General features: G+C 29.9%; 1 protein-coding gene across 1 annotated transcript in view; it reads left to right on the forward strand.

The window, feature by feature from the left end:
• Positions 1 to 17,942, forward strand: part of LOC107456991 (low-density lipoprotein receptor-related protein 12-like) — a 62,198-nt gene that overhangs the window by 34,286 nt on the left and 9,970 nt on the right. Inside the window, exons 3-4 of the mRNA XM_043047851.2 lie at positions 10,569 to 10,845; positions 13,423 to 13,560. Of these exons, the coding sequence (XP_042903785.2) occupies positions 10,569 to 10,845; positions 13,423 to 13,560 (415 nt within the window). The remainder of the gene's footprint in view (positions 1 to 10,568; positions 10,846 to 13,422; positions 13,561 to 17,942) is intronic.

Below are 17,942 nucleotides of genomic sequence, written 5' to 3' on the forward strand. Positions count from 1 at the left end.
TGTGTGTGTGTGTGTGTATATATATATATATATATAATTTTTTAAATATCTTTTATTTTAATAGGATATGGGTAGATTGGTTGCTTAATTTTAAATTAGATAATTTAAAAATGAAAAGCGTTGAAAGAAATTCAAAGAATAAACACCAACGAAAGCTTTATTTAATATGTATGAAAGCGATTTTCTCTGGTATTGTGTTAAAACACTTTAAAAAGATAAGACTTGGATATATATAATCGTATTTAATTATAACTTCATTAAGAGAAATAAAAAAAATTGCATTTTTTTTTGCAGTCGAAGAAATCCATTTTTTAAATATTTAGATCCCAAGAGTTATTTTTAAGGCACAAAATAATTCTATACGTTTAGAAAATTAACACTTTTATGAAAAACTAGAGAGGTAAAATGAGTTTTTAAAATAAAAACTATTTAAATCATTTCAGTTTTAAAAATGTCTGATTAAGTATACTTATTCTAAAAAAAATATTCATTTCTTGCTTAAGACTGTAAATTTCACATTATTCATCACTATTATTATTTTTTTCCCCATTAATATTCTAATAAAACTGCATCGAGAATGCCATACCAATTTTTACAATGCAATGATGTATCTTATTGAAATAAGAAAAAATCTCGAATTTCGATCAAACATAAAATGGAATGTTGCGAAAGGAATATCAAATGAATATCAACGGACAAAAAATTATAGCTCACGCGAAAAATTTATGTTTAAATTTTTTACTTTCAAATTAGGTTTTAAGCGGAACTAAGACTTTCATGAGAAAAATGAGAGGAAAGACTGAATTTTGGGAAATGGAGAATGCACAAATCTAATTAGTGAGACGAGATATTGAAAAAGAATCTTTCATTAAATTAAGATTTTATTGTATCACGAAGTATATGCGAAGGTGGAACGAAATATCTGAAGTAAAAAAATAACAAGATAAAAATATCCTGTGCTTTTAAAATGTCCATTTTTAGTGAATCTTTTACTTTTTCCGAATTTAATTTAAATTTACTTTAAAGATTTTCCACTATTAAATTTTTTGATCAAGTCTTAGTTAATTTAAGCAAATTCAACACCTCTAATCCTTAAGGGATTCTAAAGATTATTCCTTCCGAGATTTATTTTGAGATGCATTTCATATTAGTTTCTTGTTCCTAAAATCTTTCTTTTTCTTAAAGAAAGCTGTAAAATTTAATCATGTTTTTATAGCTTTTACTGTGAAATTTATTAACGTTTCAGTATGAAAAAAAAAATCAAAATTTTATTCCTTTATTCTGATTTTTAAAAATTTGTTCAGAAAATAAGAGTTCACTAAAACATATATCATACTAATTTAAATACGATATGTTTAAGTATACAGCTTTTATTTAGTGTAAAACTAAAAGATAGACTTCAGAAGCTAGCATTTTAGCGATGGATTATCTATTATTATATCTTATTCAACCACAAATTACACAATTTAAAATCTTGAACTATTTATAGAAATGTCCAAGTCAGAGCTTAAACTAAAGGGGAGAGTGGGGTCAATTGTTACAGGGTACGATTGTAACAGAACAAAAATTTCGAGCGTCGGGTTCTAGATTTGGTTCCTAGGTGGCGCACAAGGTGTATTTAATAAAGCTACCACCCCTGCTGGCAACCATTTTTATGTACTTTTGAAAGAGTTACATCACAAAGATATTTTCACGCTACGTAAGTACTTTTTTTGGTTAGAATATTATATTGTAACAAAGTAATTTTGTTTAAACAAAAAAAAAATATTAACCGAATATGTAAGTAGACACCTTAATTAGCATTTCAAAAAAAAGATTAGTTTTGTTAATTAACTAGCATTGTTTTTAACAAATAAAACTGAAAGGACATCTTGGGAACGATTGTAACAATAAGTAAAGGGACGATTGTAACAGCTGAAAATAAATAATCTTATGTTTACAAACCATTACTTAACTCTTTAAGAACCACCAATAGTTTCCTATATTATTTATATTATGTTACATGTGCATTACTTAATTTGTCACTTTTCACAGCATAAATTAAAATTTTTAACCCCTTAAAGTTATAAGTTTAGCCCTTTAGGTCTCTGCTCATTATTATTTTTACTCCTAAAATATCACTACTATTTTGATCAATAAAAAATATATCACAACAATGATAATATGCATAATTAACTATGTTTTAGTTGAATTTATGAACTGTTACAATTGACCCCGTAAGTGGGGACAATTGTAACAAGTGCACGACTGTCAAAAATTGTTAATAACTAATATAATAACATTTAAAATAAGGTATTTATTTTTTTTTCTAGTAGAGGATAGTCTACTTTACTCGTCTGTCAATTAATAATAATATATTGGATTTTTTGTTAGTTAAAAATAGTTAAATAGTTAAGTAAAAAATGTTACAATTGACCCCACTCTCCCCTATCCTTAATTTGAATAAATCAATCAATTGTCATAATTTCATGGTTGTGAATGGCAACTGGTTGTTTGCATTATTCTTACTGGATGATTTATATTACCATATTACTATTGGCTACTATCTAATTGATTAATCATTGATAGATTGCCGGCGAACACGTAAATGAGGTGATCTCAGCTTAGACATCTCCATATATTTCTCTTTCGCGGCGACAAAGAATCGTTTATTTTTTGTGTTGGAATTAAAGAATTGAAATATCTAGTGTGTGAGCTGTCATAAGCATGAAAGCGTAAACGCACATGTTTACAAATTTATGAATAAAACTTATCTTGCTTGGACATTGAAAAGTGGAAACAAACTGAGCTATAAATTGGAAAAAATTGAAAGAAACGTGAATACTTTATATCAACAAACAGAGTGTTCCATATTATGTTTTGATTATACATATGCAGGTTCATTCATAACAATTTTATTCATTGTTATGTTATTCATTGCCAAAAAGAGTATAAGTTATGCTATTTTGTTTTCTAAAACCATAATTAATGTTTAGTTTCTGCAAATTTTTCTGTCGCATATCATTTATTTCAATTTAACTTCCTAATAGTTTGATCATTTGACAGCTTTAGAGTGATAGCTCGATGTTTAATATTTTAATTTACAAATTAATTAAATTTATAATTGTGTTTTTAAAAAAGTTGTGAATCTTTCATTGTAATTTTTTTTAAAAGCGAAATAATTGTTTTTTTTCCAGCAAGGTCTTTTATTGCATATCATTTATTTAATTTTAATTTATTTTATTTCAATAGCTTATTATTTACTAAAAAACTTTTTTTTTGAGAGAATTTAACTTAAAATTTTTTAACAGTTGGTTTAAATTAAGATTTTATTTCAGGACACATTTTAAATGAGTTTAACTTAGTAGCGAGCGCCGCTTGCGAAGCAAACCATATATAAGATTGCACAACAATCTTAGGAGGTGAGGCATCGTCAGCGAACAGGGAGCGGAGCTCACTAGTTAAGTTTAATATATTAGATTGTAACCATGTAAAAAACACAAATAATAAAAAGTTGAGTTTGTAAATACAGAAATGTGTAGATTAACCTTAGGTATTACTTCTTTACTTCAAGTCTTTTTTTTTTCTATATCGATGCAATTCGAAACCCAATAAACAAGCTTTTTGAGAATTGTGAAGTATTTAAGTACATAAGTACTTAAAATATTGTTTAAAAGCATAAAAATTTAATTCACTGTCATACTAAGCTTCTCAGTTATGTTATAATGATACATGACGAAAATTAAATAATTTTCTGCAAAATTTTCAGCATTTTTTCAATTTTTAATCTTTTGAATTTGTTACTGTTTATTTCTACTCTAATTATATTTATATCTATGAATTAATAAAAAAATCACAATAAGCAAACATTAAACTGTATTTATTTAGAAATTTAACCATAATAATAAATCATTGAAAAGTAATAACAAATTTGGCCAATCGAATATATATATATAACCAATTTTATACTTTTAAGTTTCTTAGTTTTGTCATAAATGATAAAACTGAAATAACTTTCTGCAAAATTTTCTGTGTTTTTCAATCTTTAATTATTTGTATTTGACATTCTTTATTTCCCCTCGAATTATATATTTATATCTATGAATTAATAAATACAAGCAATATTCTAGCATTAAACTATATTTAGAAATTGAACTATAATATTAACTCATTGTAAAGTAATATCAAATATTTGACACCTATTATGAAATTACTAAAATGTAATTTGAGGGCATTGAACCATAATAGTTGAGCATTCTGAATCCCAATATTTGAACATTAAGTTATAATAAAAGAACACATCACAGTAATATCTGGACGTTAAATTATTACATAGTGCGAATTTGAAGGCGATCTAATTATATAAACTGTTAATATTGATGAGCGTTGAGTTTCAAACTTGCTGGAACTTAATTACATGCAAATTCTAAACTTCCTATTTCAAAATATCGAATTATCTTTTATCAAACTATCAACCCATGTTGCAAAGAACCATCAATTTTACGTCAAAAATACGCATATTTCACCTTTAAATTTTACTAAGCATTCGTAAAATTTACATAAAACTGAAACTTCGTATTACAGCAAAAAATGGTTATCCATTAAACGTGAATTTAACGTAAAATTATACGTTAACAAATTCGTTTATTTTGCAAATATTTTATCAACCCCTTGATGATAGTCAAGAATGAGTACGTTATCTTTACATGTTATTTTAATGATAGTTTTGATTTGTCAATAATGCGTGAAATGCGCAGGAATATTTTTACTAAATCTAAATAGTAAATTCACTTCGTCAATATTGCGTAGAACACATAAAAGTATTCTTACCGAAATGAAATGGTAAATTTATTTTGACATTATTAAGTACAATATACGGAAGTTTTTTACCAAACTCTAAATGGTAAAATATACGTCAACAATTATACGTAAAATGTACAAAAATTTTCTTACCAATATTCAATAGTAAATTTGTTTTGTCAATAATATAAAAAATATACGAAAGCAATCTTTCCGAAGGGTAGTTGGTAAAATACATTCTGTTAATATTACTTAAAATCTATCGAAGCTTTTTACTATTTATCTCAATGGTAATATCATTCCGTCAATATTACGTAAAATTTATGTATAAAGGATTTTTCCAATTTCTCAAAAATTTACGTTTAATTTACGTATCCTGCTGCATGATAGTATTTGTGTCAACACTTTTTTTAAGTTAAGAAATTTAATACTATTATGGATAATCATGCAACAATTTTTATACTTTCGCCAATTATTGCCACACTATCTTTCTGAGTTCTTTATGCGTTCTGTAAAATTTCTGCAAAATTCTGTATTTTTTCGATGCGTCCTCTATCTTAACATGTTGAGTTAACAATAAATAGTAGATTCCAATTCATTTTCATTTTGTGATGTGGTCATTTAGTGATGGGTTGGTGTTTTCGTGGGATTTCCTTTGCTGAGGTGTTGAATGCAATAATTAATCAGTCATTACCATTAATCTGTATTAGTTAAAACAAGTATTGACAATATAGTTCAGTTTCGTAACCTGTGAAGGACAATTAAATGTGATATAGTAGGTTTCTTTTCTTTAGAAAGTTTTAATTCGATGGTTTGGTTTATTTTTGTGGTTTGGTTAACTTTTGTAGATTGGTTTACTTTCGAGGCTTGGTTTACTTTAGTGGTTTGGATTACTTTCATGATTTGATTTACTTTCCAGGATTGGTTTATTTTTGTGGTTTGGTTTACATGGCCGTATGGTGTCTTGACGTCGGAAATTTTTCACAGTTCTTAGTGTGTTTCGTCAGTAACTTTTTTTTTTAATAAAATGTCAATTTTGTAAGGATTTGCTGCCTCGATTAAAAAAACGACTTTTTATTGTTTCGCTTGAAAGGACATACATGTTAATAATTTTTTTAATTATTCATTCTTCCCCTTTTCTTTAAAAAAATATTTTTTTAATGTAATTTTTAAGTGGCAAATATCTGATTTTTGTAAAGATCTCCTTGCTAAAAATCTAAGTAATGTTTAAGTAGCAGAGAATTAATCGATTTTGTAATTTCTCAGGAAAGTTTCGGGAATTCTGTAGTTGGAGTATTTTAACATGAGATAAATAAAAACAAACATTCGACGCCTCTTAAACTCGAAGGAAATTTTGACAAAATCATAGATTTTGTCAAAATCAATAATTTTGTCAATTTTGAAAAAATCATAGAATCATAGAATTCATTTCCCTAGATTTCACAGTAAAAAATTTGGAATGGATACCATTAAATAGGCTTTCCTAGAATTTTGTAGTTAAATTTCAAGATAGACTATTTTCATTACATTCGACAACGATAATTTCTTTTTATTTTCTAGATTTACAATGAAACATCCCGCAGCAACACCACAGCTCCAATGTGCAGAGACTGTTGCCATTTTTCGAAGTCTGAACAACTCTGTTCAGGTCATTGTGGATACGAAAGTGATGGACTAGTTTGTGATGAGTTCTGTGACAAGAACAACGAGACGATGTTCCACACAGATACGAGCCTAACTCTTATTGTCCACTACCATACCAGGTGTGGGACGTGCACAGTGAAGAAGGAAGAAGTTGGATTCTGGATGGTTTTCACTGCTTACAAACTTAATGCAGGTCAGATGGAAGATTCATCAGAGACTCCAAAACATTTTGAGTCTTTTAGTTTCTGCAATATTTATGCTGTGTACGGGTCGTATTCTTGAACAATAACTTATTTCTCTCAAATTGTCATTTTTCTTATGAAATCAAGTTCCAGAGATAATGAGAGATGCCTAGCATTAAAATTGAGTCATTACACTTTAATTTGTTTTATCGCTTAAAAGTCTATGTTTTAAAGTTCATAACAGTTCAAGTTACTGAAATTCATTTGACCGACCGCAAATCCTTACTGGCACCAGTTGTTTTGTTTCAAACTGTCGCACGGGTGGCTAGTTTGCAATCTAGCGACCTTTAATGATCCCCCCCTCTCTCTTTTTAAATATTTTTCTCCTGGCTGTAGTAAGTCTCAATTATAATGTATATGAGGGATATATTATATTATAATACATCTCCATTTATTTCCTTTGAAATTTAGTGACTGAACTAAAAAAAAGTCAAGAATCAAGAATTCTTTCATTTCAGAAAATGCCAAACACGTCATTAAATGCCGCTGGATCGGGAATTCGCGCACTAGAGTAACTGGCAGTAGCTAAGCTTTTCGTGTACTCAAATAAACTCAAATAAACTCGTGTACTCAAATGAAACGGCTAGCTTTCTGTTATTATAGGATACCTAGAGTTAAATTTAATAAAATATTTTATTTTCATGAAATTGTTGCAAAATTATATTTATTTATTAATAACTTATTAGTCGGTAAGCGTCGGTGACAAAAAAGTTAATTAGAAGACTATCGGTCGGTAAAGTGTTAACTTTGTAATTTTGTTCTCCGATTGGACAGATATCGAGAAATTCTTGAGAAGAAAGGACAAATTTCTCTCTAATGTCGAGACTTTTTAAGGAGATTGACGAAGCATTTGTTAGAAGACGTTAGAATACACCCCCACAAACTCTCTAAGAACTTCAAAGAGTTCTTCTGGAGGAGTAGGACAGAATATCTCAGCCCCTCATTAACAACCTCATTGACTGGATGCCTCAAAGGTGTTCAACGTTTGGGAAAACTATACCCCCTTCTTAAAACTATTTTTTAAGGAAATGCCTTTTTTTATGTGTTTTTCTCATGTGCACAAATTGTTTTTTTTTTATTTTGTACCCAAATTCTCAATAAAAAGTAATTTTTTTCTGCCAAACAAATATAATTTTTATCTCATATAACCTACTATGTCTGTGGATAGCGTATCAATCATTCAAACAATTCTCCAGGTGCAAAACCAACCCACAACTTCAATATCCCTTAACTGTTTTGAGAAGTGTATTTTAAATAAAACAACAATTATGTTTATGTTTACATTTAATTCCATATCATAAAAATTAGTTAGCTTTAAAAAATGAGAAGAGGTTTGTTTGTTTGAGATGCTTAGTTTTTAAAAAAAATAAGCATTTTTCTAATTTAACTTTCAACTTTAAAAATAAATCATTGATAGCATCGTTTTAACTGCTATCTGACTGCAGCATGAGGTTATATATCTCTTTCAGAGATCGTCAAGAAGATATCTCTAAACAAGAGCCTCACAACAAATATTTTGAATGCATTTTAATCTAATTATTTTTTTAGTTAATATCTTTTGTTTTGATATTTTTTCGTGTTTCCTAATTTGGCCTTTATCGCATTTGGTGCAAAGGTTTGCCCGATCGCTTGGAGAGATTTTTATGATCTCTTCTAAAGGTTTTCTTCAACACAAAATTACGGAAAAAATTCCGAGCCTCCCCAAAGTGGTCGTTAATAGAGGAGGTTGTTACCTAGAGGTAGTCTTTCCTGGAGGTTTTGCTCAAATTGTTTCAAATAAAATTTTCGTTCTACAGAGATATTTAACCTATCAGGCTGAACTAGATCATTTGACTTTATCAGCTGACGCTTTCTGATTGCTAATGGTAGCATTTTGCATTTGAATTCATGTTGCTATTGGTAACTTAGTGATTAATTGATGTATGATTAACAGTATAAATTTTATTTTTCCCTTCATTTCGAAGATTATGTATCTAATTCATGTAAAATAATAATATTGGATTCAGCATTTTTATTGAAGTTTTTCAACAGGAGTGGTTGAATGCTTTCCACCGGGCAAATACCACTTTAAACTACGAAATTGCAGGTTTAGTTAATGTAATACAATTATTTGGGTCCTTAAACCTTTAAAAAATTTATTTATGAAAACAATCTAATTTTACATTACATTAGTCTACATTTTCAGTTTTGAATTCTAATACCACTAAAAATTCCACTTGTCTTTTCAAAAAATTGAAACAAATTAAAGTGATTTTCAGATTTATAGTGCGAAACCTTAATCAGCAACCTATTACACTTTTTTAATGTGCTATTAATAAATTACATTTTATATAGACTTATTGAGCACCAAGTTAGGCTTACCTGTTTAATTTTTGCTTTATTAGACATATTATAAGAAGACTTTTTCCTCCATTTGAAATCAGTTTAGCATCTGCTTCTAAATTTTAGCAAAGTGTCGTCAGTTTTCATCCTGTAATGATACCCGAAATATGATGGTCAATTTTTAGTTTTGCATTGTTACTTAAATTTGTTTCTAAATTTTGTTAAAGTGACAATCTTTTATGTTTCTTTCTTAACTCTAAGAGATTTTGGCACTCCTATATTGTTACTGCTTAAAGACTTAAGGGGAGGCGGTAGGGCATATTCAAATAATGCTAAAACTGACCTTTTTCAATGTACCTTTTCTCAGTATCTAAACAAGGTATTGCTTCAGATCTTTTTTCGCAGAATATTTACACATGCATGTTACACTGTGATAACTGTTACTACATATCTTCGACTGGCAATTAAAAAAAAAAATTATGAACTGAAAACTTTCAATTTTTTACAAAGTTTCATCAAAAATCTTTCAAAACTCAAAAAGTGTTTCTGTTGACGCTGAAACATTATCACGACATACAACTGATATAGTCTCAAATTTCCCCAAACGACTTCAAAGCGATATCGTTAGTAGTTTATTAGAAAAAGTGCATTGAAAAAAGTCAGTTTTAGCATTATTGACATACACCGAAGAACAATTACATTATGACCACCCTGCTAATAACATGTAGGACCACCTTTAGCCCTCAAACCTATTAGCACCCGCCATGGAATTGATTCCACGAGGTGCTGATAGGTAGTCTGAGGTATCTGGTACCAAGCGCTCACCAACTGGTCCTGCAATTCCCTCACATTGCGAGGGGGTAGCGTGGCAGCACGACCAAGTAGGACCACAAATGCTCTGTTGGATTAAGGTCAGTGAATTTGGGGGCCAAGGCATGACTTGAAAGTCACTGGAATGTTCCTCAAACCAATCCATGACGATTCGACCCTTATGACATGGTGCATTATCCTGTTGGTAAACACCATCCCCCACAGGAAAAACTGTCACCATGAATGGGTGAACCTGGTCTGCAACTATGTTAAAGTAGCTTACAGACGTCAGGGATTCTTCTATGAGGATTATGGGTCCTAATGTGCCCCATGAAAACATTGTTTCTGGGCGAGAAACCATGAAAACCTGGGTGAGCCCATTGTTATAGGTGGAGGGTGATCATAATGTAATGGCGGTGTATATTCCTTATTCCCNGTTTAAGTAGCAGAGAATTAATCGATTTTGTAATTTCTCAGGAAAGTTTCGGGAATTCTGTAGTTGGAGTATTTTAACATGAGATAAATAAAAACAAACATTCGACGCCTCTTAAACTCGAAGGAAATTTTGACAAAATCATAGATTTTGTCAAAATCAATAATTTTGTCAATTTTGAAAAAATCATAGAATCATAGAATTCATTTCCCTAGATTTCACAGTAAAAAATTTGGAATGGATACCATTAAATAGGCTTTCCTAGAATTTTGTAGTTAAATTTCAAGATAGACTATTTTCATTACATTCGACAACGATAATTTCTTTTTATTTTCTAGATTTACAATGAAACATCCCGCAGCAACACCACAGCTCCAATGTGCAGAGACTGTTGCCATTTTTCGAAGTCTGAACAACTCTGTTCAGGTCATTGTGGATACGAAAGTGATGGACTAGTTTGTGATGAGTTCTGTGACAAGAACAACGAAACGATGTTCCACACAGATACGAGCCTAACTCTTATTGTCCACTACCATACCAGGTGTGGGACGTGCACAGCGAAGAAGGAAGAAGTTGGATTCTGGATGGTTTTCACTGCTTACAAACTTAATGCAGGTCAGATGGAAGATTCATCAGAGACTCCAAAACATTTTGAGTCTTTTAGTTTCTGCAATATTTATGCTGTGTACGGGTCGTATTCTTGAACAATAACTTATTTCTCTCAAATTGTCATTTTTCTTATGAAATCAAGTTCGAGGGATAATGAGAGATGCCTAGCATTTAAATTGAGTCATTAATTTGGTTTATCGATTAAAAGTCTATTTTTTAAAGTTCATAACAGTCAACTCTTCCGGTTTTCCCGGAAGATTTTATTTTCATATTTAAAGTGCTAGCGAAATTCATGTTATTTCACTAAAATTTTTGAATTATAATAATAATTTTAAATCTGTTTGACCACCACTACATATAAATAATTACAACAAATATATGAAAGCATACAAGTCCCTACGATAGCGAAATTCAACCTGATTAAAATATAAATATATTTTCGAGGAAGATAGTTTTTCGGGAACTGTTTTACTACCACTTGGTTTATCCATTCTCGAAAAGAGTGAATGTTGGCAGGTATGCAGTTCAAGTTACTGAAATTCATTTTTCCGACCACAAATCCTTACTGGCACCAGTTGTTTTGTTTTAAACTGCCGCACGGGAAGCTAGTTTACAATCTAGCGGCTACTACCACTTTAAACCACGAAAATGCTGGTTTAGTTAATTCATTACAATTATTTGGGTCGCAAAACCTCTTAAAATTTTATTTAAAAAAGCAATCTCGTTTTACATTACATTAATCTACATTATCAGTTTTGAATTCTGATACCACTAAAAATTGTACTTGTCTTTTTAAAAAATTGAAAGAAATGAAAGTGCTTGGTCCCTATATAAGACGAAAAAAAATTTATGATTTTATTTCAGATTTATAGCGCGAAATCTTAATCAACAACCTATTACAATTTTTTAATGCGCTATTTATAAATTACATTCTATACAGACTTATTGAGCACCAAGTTAGGTCTACCTGTTTAATTTTTGGTTTATTAGACACATTATAAAAAAGACTTTTTCCACCATTCGAAATCGGTTTGGCATCTGCTTCTAATATTTAACAAAGTGTCGTCAGTTTTCATCCTGCAATATGATAGTCAATTTTCACTTTTGTATTGTTACTTAAATTTGTTAAAATGACAATCCTTTTTGCTTCTTTCGTAACTCTTGGAGATTTTGGCCCTTCTATATTGTTACTGCGTAAAGACTTAAGGGAAGGCTTTAGGGCATATACAAATAATGCTAAAACTGACCTTTTTCAATGTGTCTTTTCTCTGCATCTAAACAAGGTATTGCTTCAGTTCTTTTTTACACATACATTTTTACACTGTGATAACTGTTAATACATATCTTTGACAGACAATTTTTTTAAAAAAACTATGAACTGAAAACCTTCAATTTTTTAAAAAGTTTCATCAAAGGTTAATGAATTCAAATACCTTGGAACAATGATCAATGACCTAAACAGCATAAAAACAGAAGTAGACAACAGAATTAAAATGGCAAGTAAGTGTTTCTTTGGACTAAGAAAGCAATTAAGATCAAGCCTAATCAGTCGAAAAACTAAAATTAAAATTTATAAGACTCTTATTCTACCTTTATTGCTCTATGCAAGTGAAACATGGACACTAAACTCAGACACTCAGCGTACTCTTGGTGTTTTTGAAAGGAAAATCCTTAGAAATATTTTTGGCCCAGTACGGAAAAGAGGCTGTTGGCGAATCAGATACAACTTTGAATTATATCGACTTTATGGACAGCCACAGATAGTGCAGGTCATCCGAAGCAATAGATTAAAATGACTCGGCCACATTTTGAGAGGTCCAGAAAATAATGCAGTTCGAATCGCCACCTTTAAAAATCCTCCGGGATCTCGGCTGGAGGAAGACCTCCAACTAGATGGCTAGATGACACTGCTAAAGATCTATAAGTATTAAAGATATACAACTGGAAAAAAGTCACCATGGACAGGAGGCGTTGGAGGTTACGTGTGATTGAGGCAGCCAAGGCTTGTAAGGGGCTATCGTGCTGAAGAAGAAGAAGAAAAAGTTTCATCAAAAAAGTTTCACAATTCAAAAAGTGTTTCTGTTGACGCTAAAACATGATCACGGCATACAACTGATATAGTCTCAAATATCCCCAAAAAACTTCAAAGCGATATCATTAGTAGTTTATGAGAAAAGGTGCATTGAAAAAAGTCAGTTTTAGCATTATTGACATAAGATACCTAATCTCCTCACCTTAACAAAACTAGATTTGAGAGAGAAAATCTACTTTCTACTGAAGGAATGAGTGCATTTTTACTTTTTTAACTAATTTTTTTAACGTATATTTCTTTAAAGTATTAAAACGGAAATTGCTTATTTAAGATGTTTTTTTTTAACTCTTTTTTATGTTTTAAATTTTAATTTTAAAATAAATATTTTAATACGAATTCTTGGCCATAGATGGCGCCACTGGGAAACAAGAACAATCACCACCTCTGCCTAAAACAGGCATACGTCAACAACAACAACAATATTGCGATAAATTTAGTGTATTTTAATGTAAATATGTTGCAGATTTAGCATTTGTTTGTTTTTGTCGCAGGTCATGACTCCTCTTGTGTTTTACCATCCGAATTCAAGTGTGACAATGGTCGTTGCATTTGGTCCGGACTAACTTGTGACGGCTACAACAACTGTGGCGACAACAGTGACGAGAACAACAGTGGGAACTCTCATTGTGGTAAGGATTGTATGAAAGATTTTATTTGTAGTTGTAACCGTGAATGAAAGAAATCAAAAGAATGTCGACTTTCACCGATGAATATCCACAATCACATTGTCGCTTTGGTGAATATCCGATTAATTTGTTATATCCGATTTGAGTAAAAATATATTTTGGTAATTTTTTAATTATACAAAACAGTCTAATAGTTATTAAAAAAATCTGTTAGATTATCGGAATCATCGGCCTGTAAATAACTGAGACGCACGGAGTCTCTATTATAAACAAAGACAAAGGTTTAGAAAGAAGGTTTTTAAAAAGGTTTTTAATGTTTTTGAGCTTCAGGCTAATTTAAATGAATCGTACAGTTAAGAATAAATACTTTAAAAAAAATTATATAGATATTTGTTTTGTGCATTGGTTTCCTTTAGCTCGGTGCCGCTGATAAGACACGTGTTCCTAATGTATATTTTTTCCCGACGCTCAAACTACCAGTAAAATATATTTGGGTATTTTTTAATTATAAAAAAAGCCTAATAGTTACTAAGAAAATCTGTTAGTATATCGGAATCATCGGCCAGTAAATAATTTATATTCATGGAGTCTCTATTATAAACAAAAGGTTTAGAAAGAAGGTTTTTGAACTTCAGTATAATTCAGATATATTATAACCATCGTTGAGCAGTCGACCCAATTCTGGGTTTACGACTAATAATGTTCAACTCCGTAGCTTTGTAATTTTGAAAATAATGCTGAAGACAAGGGAACCCCTGGATCAAGTACTGGGAGAAATTTTGCCTTCGTGGGGGACCTTTCGATGGAACTCACCCGCATTTGCGTTACACGAAGAGGAAAACCATGAAATTGTCCCAGGGTTATTCCGATGGCAAGGGGACTCTAACCCATGATCCGTCTATCAACGAAAATATTTTTCGTCAGCACTGTTGGTGCGAGCCGGATTTGGAATTCGCATCAACCAGTCATCACTGGGATTTGAACCCGGTTCACCTCACTGGAATGCGAACGCTCTTTCCCCTGAGCCATCACGATTTTTGCTAATTTAGATAGGACTTATTAAAGTTAAGAATAAATACTTAAAAAAAAACTACACACATTTTTGTTTTGTGTATTCGTTTCCTTTAGCTCTTTGGCACTGATAAGACAAGTGTTCCCAATGTATATTTTTTTCTGACCTACTAAGGATAAGTAAAAATATATATTTTGGTATTTTTAATTATTTAAAACAGTATAATAGTTACTAGAAAAATCTCTTAATTATCGAAATCATACTTGTACTGAAATATATGTATAAAATCCAAAAAAAGTATTTTGATATTTCTTTCGATTCATATGGTGACATACTTTAGATAATTGTGGAATTACTAACGGCGAAAGAATATTAGGAGGTTTTATTCAATGGAACTAAATGCTACATGAGCATTTAGTTCCATTGAATAAAATCTCAGATTGCATATACAATTATCGAAATTTCTCGAACAGAGCATTAGAGAATCCGAAAATTCTAGAAATTTAATAATTAACATAAACGGAGGAATGAGAAAGAATTATAATGTATTTTCAACAAAAAACACCTTTAAGCAACTTGCATCAGACGGGATTCGAATTCCCAACTTTTGATTCCGTAATCCACTGCTTTACCACGGAGCAACGGACACTGCAGAAAGTAGTAGCAAATTTTGTTGCAATATTAAAAAGTATATCAATAATTGATTTTATAAATTAAAGAAATTTTAGTGATGAATTACTGTTTTTCATAGATCTAAATCACTGCAAATAAGTGCAAATTTGAAAAACTATTGTTTGGAAGGGAGCTGTGTTTGGAAGATTGTACCTTTTACGAAGAAAGGGACACCAGTGTTTCATACTGTATTTTATAATCGTAAATTATAATGCTAAGTATAAAAATTTTTTTTCGCTTATATTATCGCAAATTAAAAAAAAACAATGAAAATAACATGAAAAACATAGTAAATGAAAATTCTTTGTCAAATTATTAAATACTCACGCTGCACTCAAATATAGCAAATGAGCACTTTATTATATCACGCATTGAATTAATCTCTGATTAATTAAGATGAAAATTTCAATTAACTAAAATTAAGAAATACTAACGACGCATAGTTAACATTTATAATCTCATATTAAAATAGAATTTGACAATGGGGAATTATCCAATGATTGTAAACAAACATACCGATTCAATCAAGGGCAAGGTCATTTAATAACGGGTAAAATATCAAAAGGAAGCTCAAGATCGGAAGTAATATCATCTTTGAAACGGAAGTTTGTTTTTCCGTTTCTGATTATGTGTATGAGAATTGAGGATATCCTGTTTCAAAGTAATTTACTTTATCTCTTACCTTTTAAGTATAAATTTATTTTTCACTCGAGTAATGATATCATTCATAGAAAATGAATTATCTAAATGCAGTTTTGCAAGATCTTATGTAGTGTTCTGGTTATTTCACATCTATAGACAAAATTTAAACTCCCTACTGCGTTATATTTATTCTGTTAGAATTTTCTTTCTGAAATTATGGTAAAATAAACGGCATCAGTTCGTCAATCCAATTAACCGTAAAATTTACGGTAAGGAACATTTTTCACTTTTACTGTTTTTTAACCATACTAGGTAACCGTTTGCAACTAGTATGATTAAAAAACCATGAATACAAACCTATACGGTTTTGAGACCATTTAAAACTATGATGGTTTTAAAACCATAAAAAAGAAATTTATCTTGGCCTTGGAGATTTTTAGCATCTTTATGGTGCTGCCATCTATGCAAGAGTAAGAATATCGTATTCTAATAGTTCAGGGTCACAAATTTGGAATTGGAGAATACTGGAAACTCTTCATAGGCTGAAGAGAATGGAGGAAATATTGTGTTTGACTACGCTTGGACCCAAACCCCAGTTCTTTCGGCCATGATATTGACAGATTATATATATGACTATAACCCATCTGCAACGGAACAAAGTGGCTTCATAGGTGTTTTAAGTTGGTGCCATAAAATTCTGGTTGTTTAACCGTATTAGGTAAAAGCAGTTAATAAACGGTTTCTCTCACAGTTAACAATTTGAATGCAGACTTCTTAACGGTTATTTGACTGTTTTGTTTTTGTATGATCAAATAAGAATTAAATAAACTGTTATTTAACCATTTTTTGAGAAAATTTTAAGACCTTTTTAAAAATCGACTATTTCAGCGAAAATTATGAATTTTTTTTCATTGTCTATATGTAAACTTTAATCCATATGAATAATACTGAACAATATACATTGCTTGCTGAACCTTTTTAAATTTTTGTTCTCCAATCATTAGAATCGAAGTCGTAGTTGTTTCTCCACTCGCTGACAAACGAAAAAAATGTTGGTTTTGAGAAAGTCTTTTTGCGCTAGCATACATTATGAAAAAAAGTTTAATTTAGAAACTTTAAATATATATACAGCTTTTATATAATGATGGCTATTTTTTGCACTAAAAGTTAATTTTTGATCTAAAAGTAACAAGAGTTATTTGTATGAATTCATTATTTTAATCATGGTTTAAGTAAAAAATTTTAGAGTTCTGTTCAAATAATCAATACTAAATAATATTCTTAGTCTTATTTCACTGTAAATTTGAAATTTATATTGAAGATTTTAATTTAAAAACACAGGAATCATGATATTGATCGAAGAAAAAAATTATTTTGATATTTTTGCATTACAATTGACTTTAAACCTGTTAACGAGATAAAATGTCATTTTAATTTTTATGCTCGAATTTGTCTTTATTTTAAAAAAAGTATTTAAATTTTTTTTGTTTATTTTATATTCATAATATTAAAACTCCCGCTCGTAAAAAAGAAAATAAAAATCTTAATTATGGCTTTAAAAAAAGAAGAAATTGTTTCTGACCCATTCGGATACCTTAAACAGATTTAGTTTTGGTCTGAAAGTGTTATATGCAAAAACATCTAGAATATTTTCAAAATAGCTATGATTGCTTTAAAAAATATATCTTTTATAATTTTACAAACAATATTTTTTTTTCTCTAACTAACAGAGAGTTTGAAGATTACTAATCTCTCTTACACTAATTACGAAGATTACTCATTAAGATTACTCTATGTAAATCAATTGCTTGAACAATCCCTTTTTCGAAGAAAAATTATAATTAATTGTTTCGTTTTAGGGAGAATTAGACATTTTCAAAATGCCAGAAAAAAATCCATTAACTTCTTCCTCTAAACTATAGCTCTGATTGCGTGCATACAAACTATATTCTTAAAAATTTTGATCTTAATCTATAGATTTAGATTAAAAGTTTTGACAAGCATAATTTTCCCATATTCTTGAATATATATATATATATATATATATATATATATATAT

This window comes from Parasteatoda tepidariorum, chromosome 8 (genome assembly GCF_043381705.1).
Source record: "Parasteatoda tepidariorum isolate YZ-2023 chromosome 8, CAS_Ptep_4.0, whole genome shotgun sequence".
NCBI classification, from domain to species: Eukaryota; Metazoa; Arthropoda; class Arachnida; order Araneae; family Theridiidae; genus Parasteatoda; species Parasteatoda tepidariorum.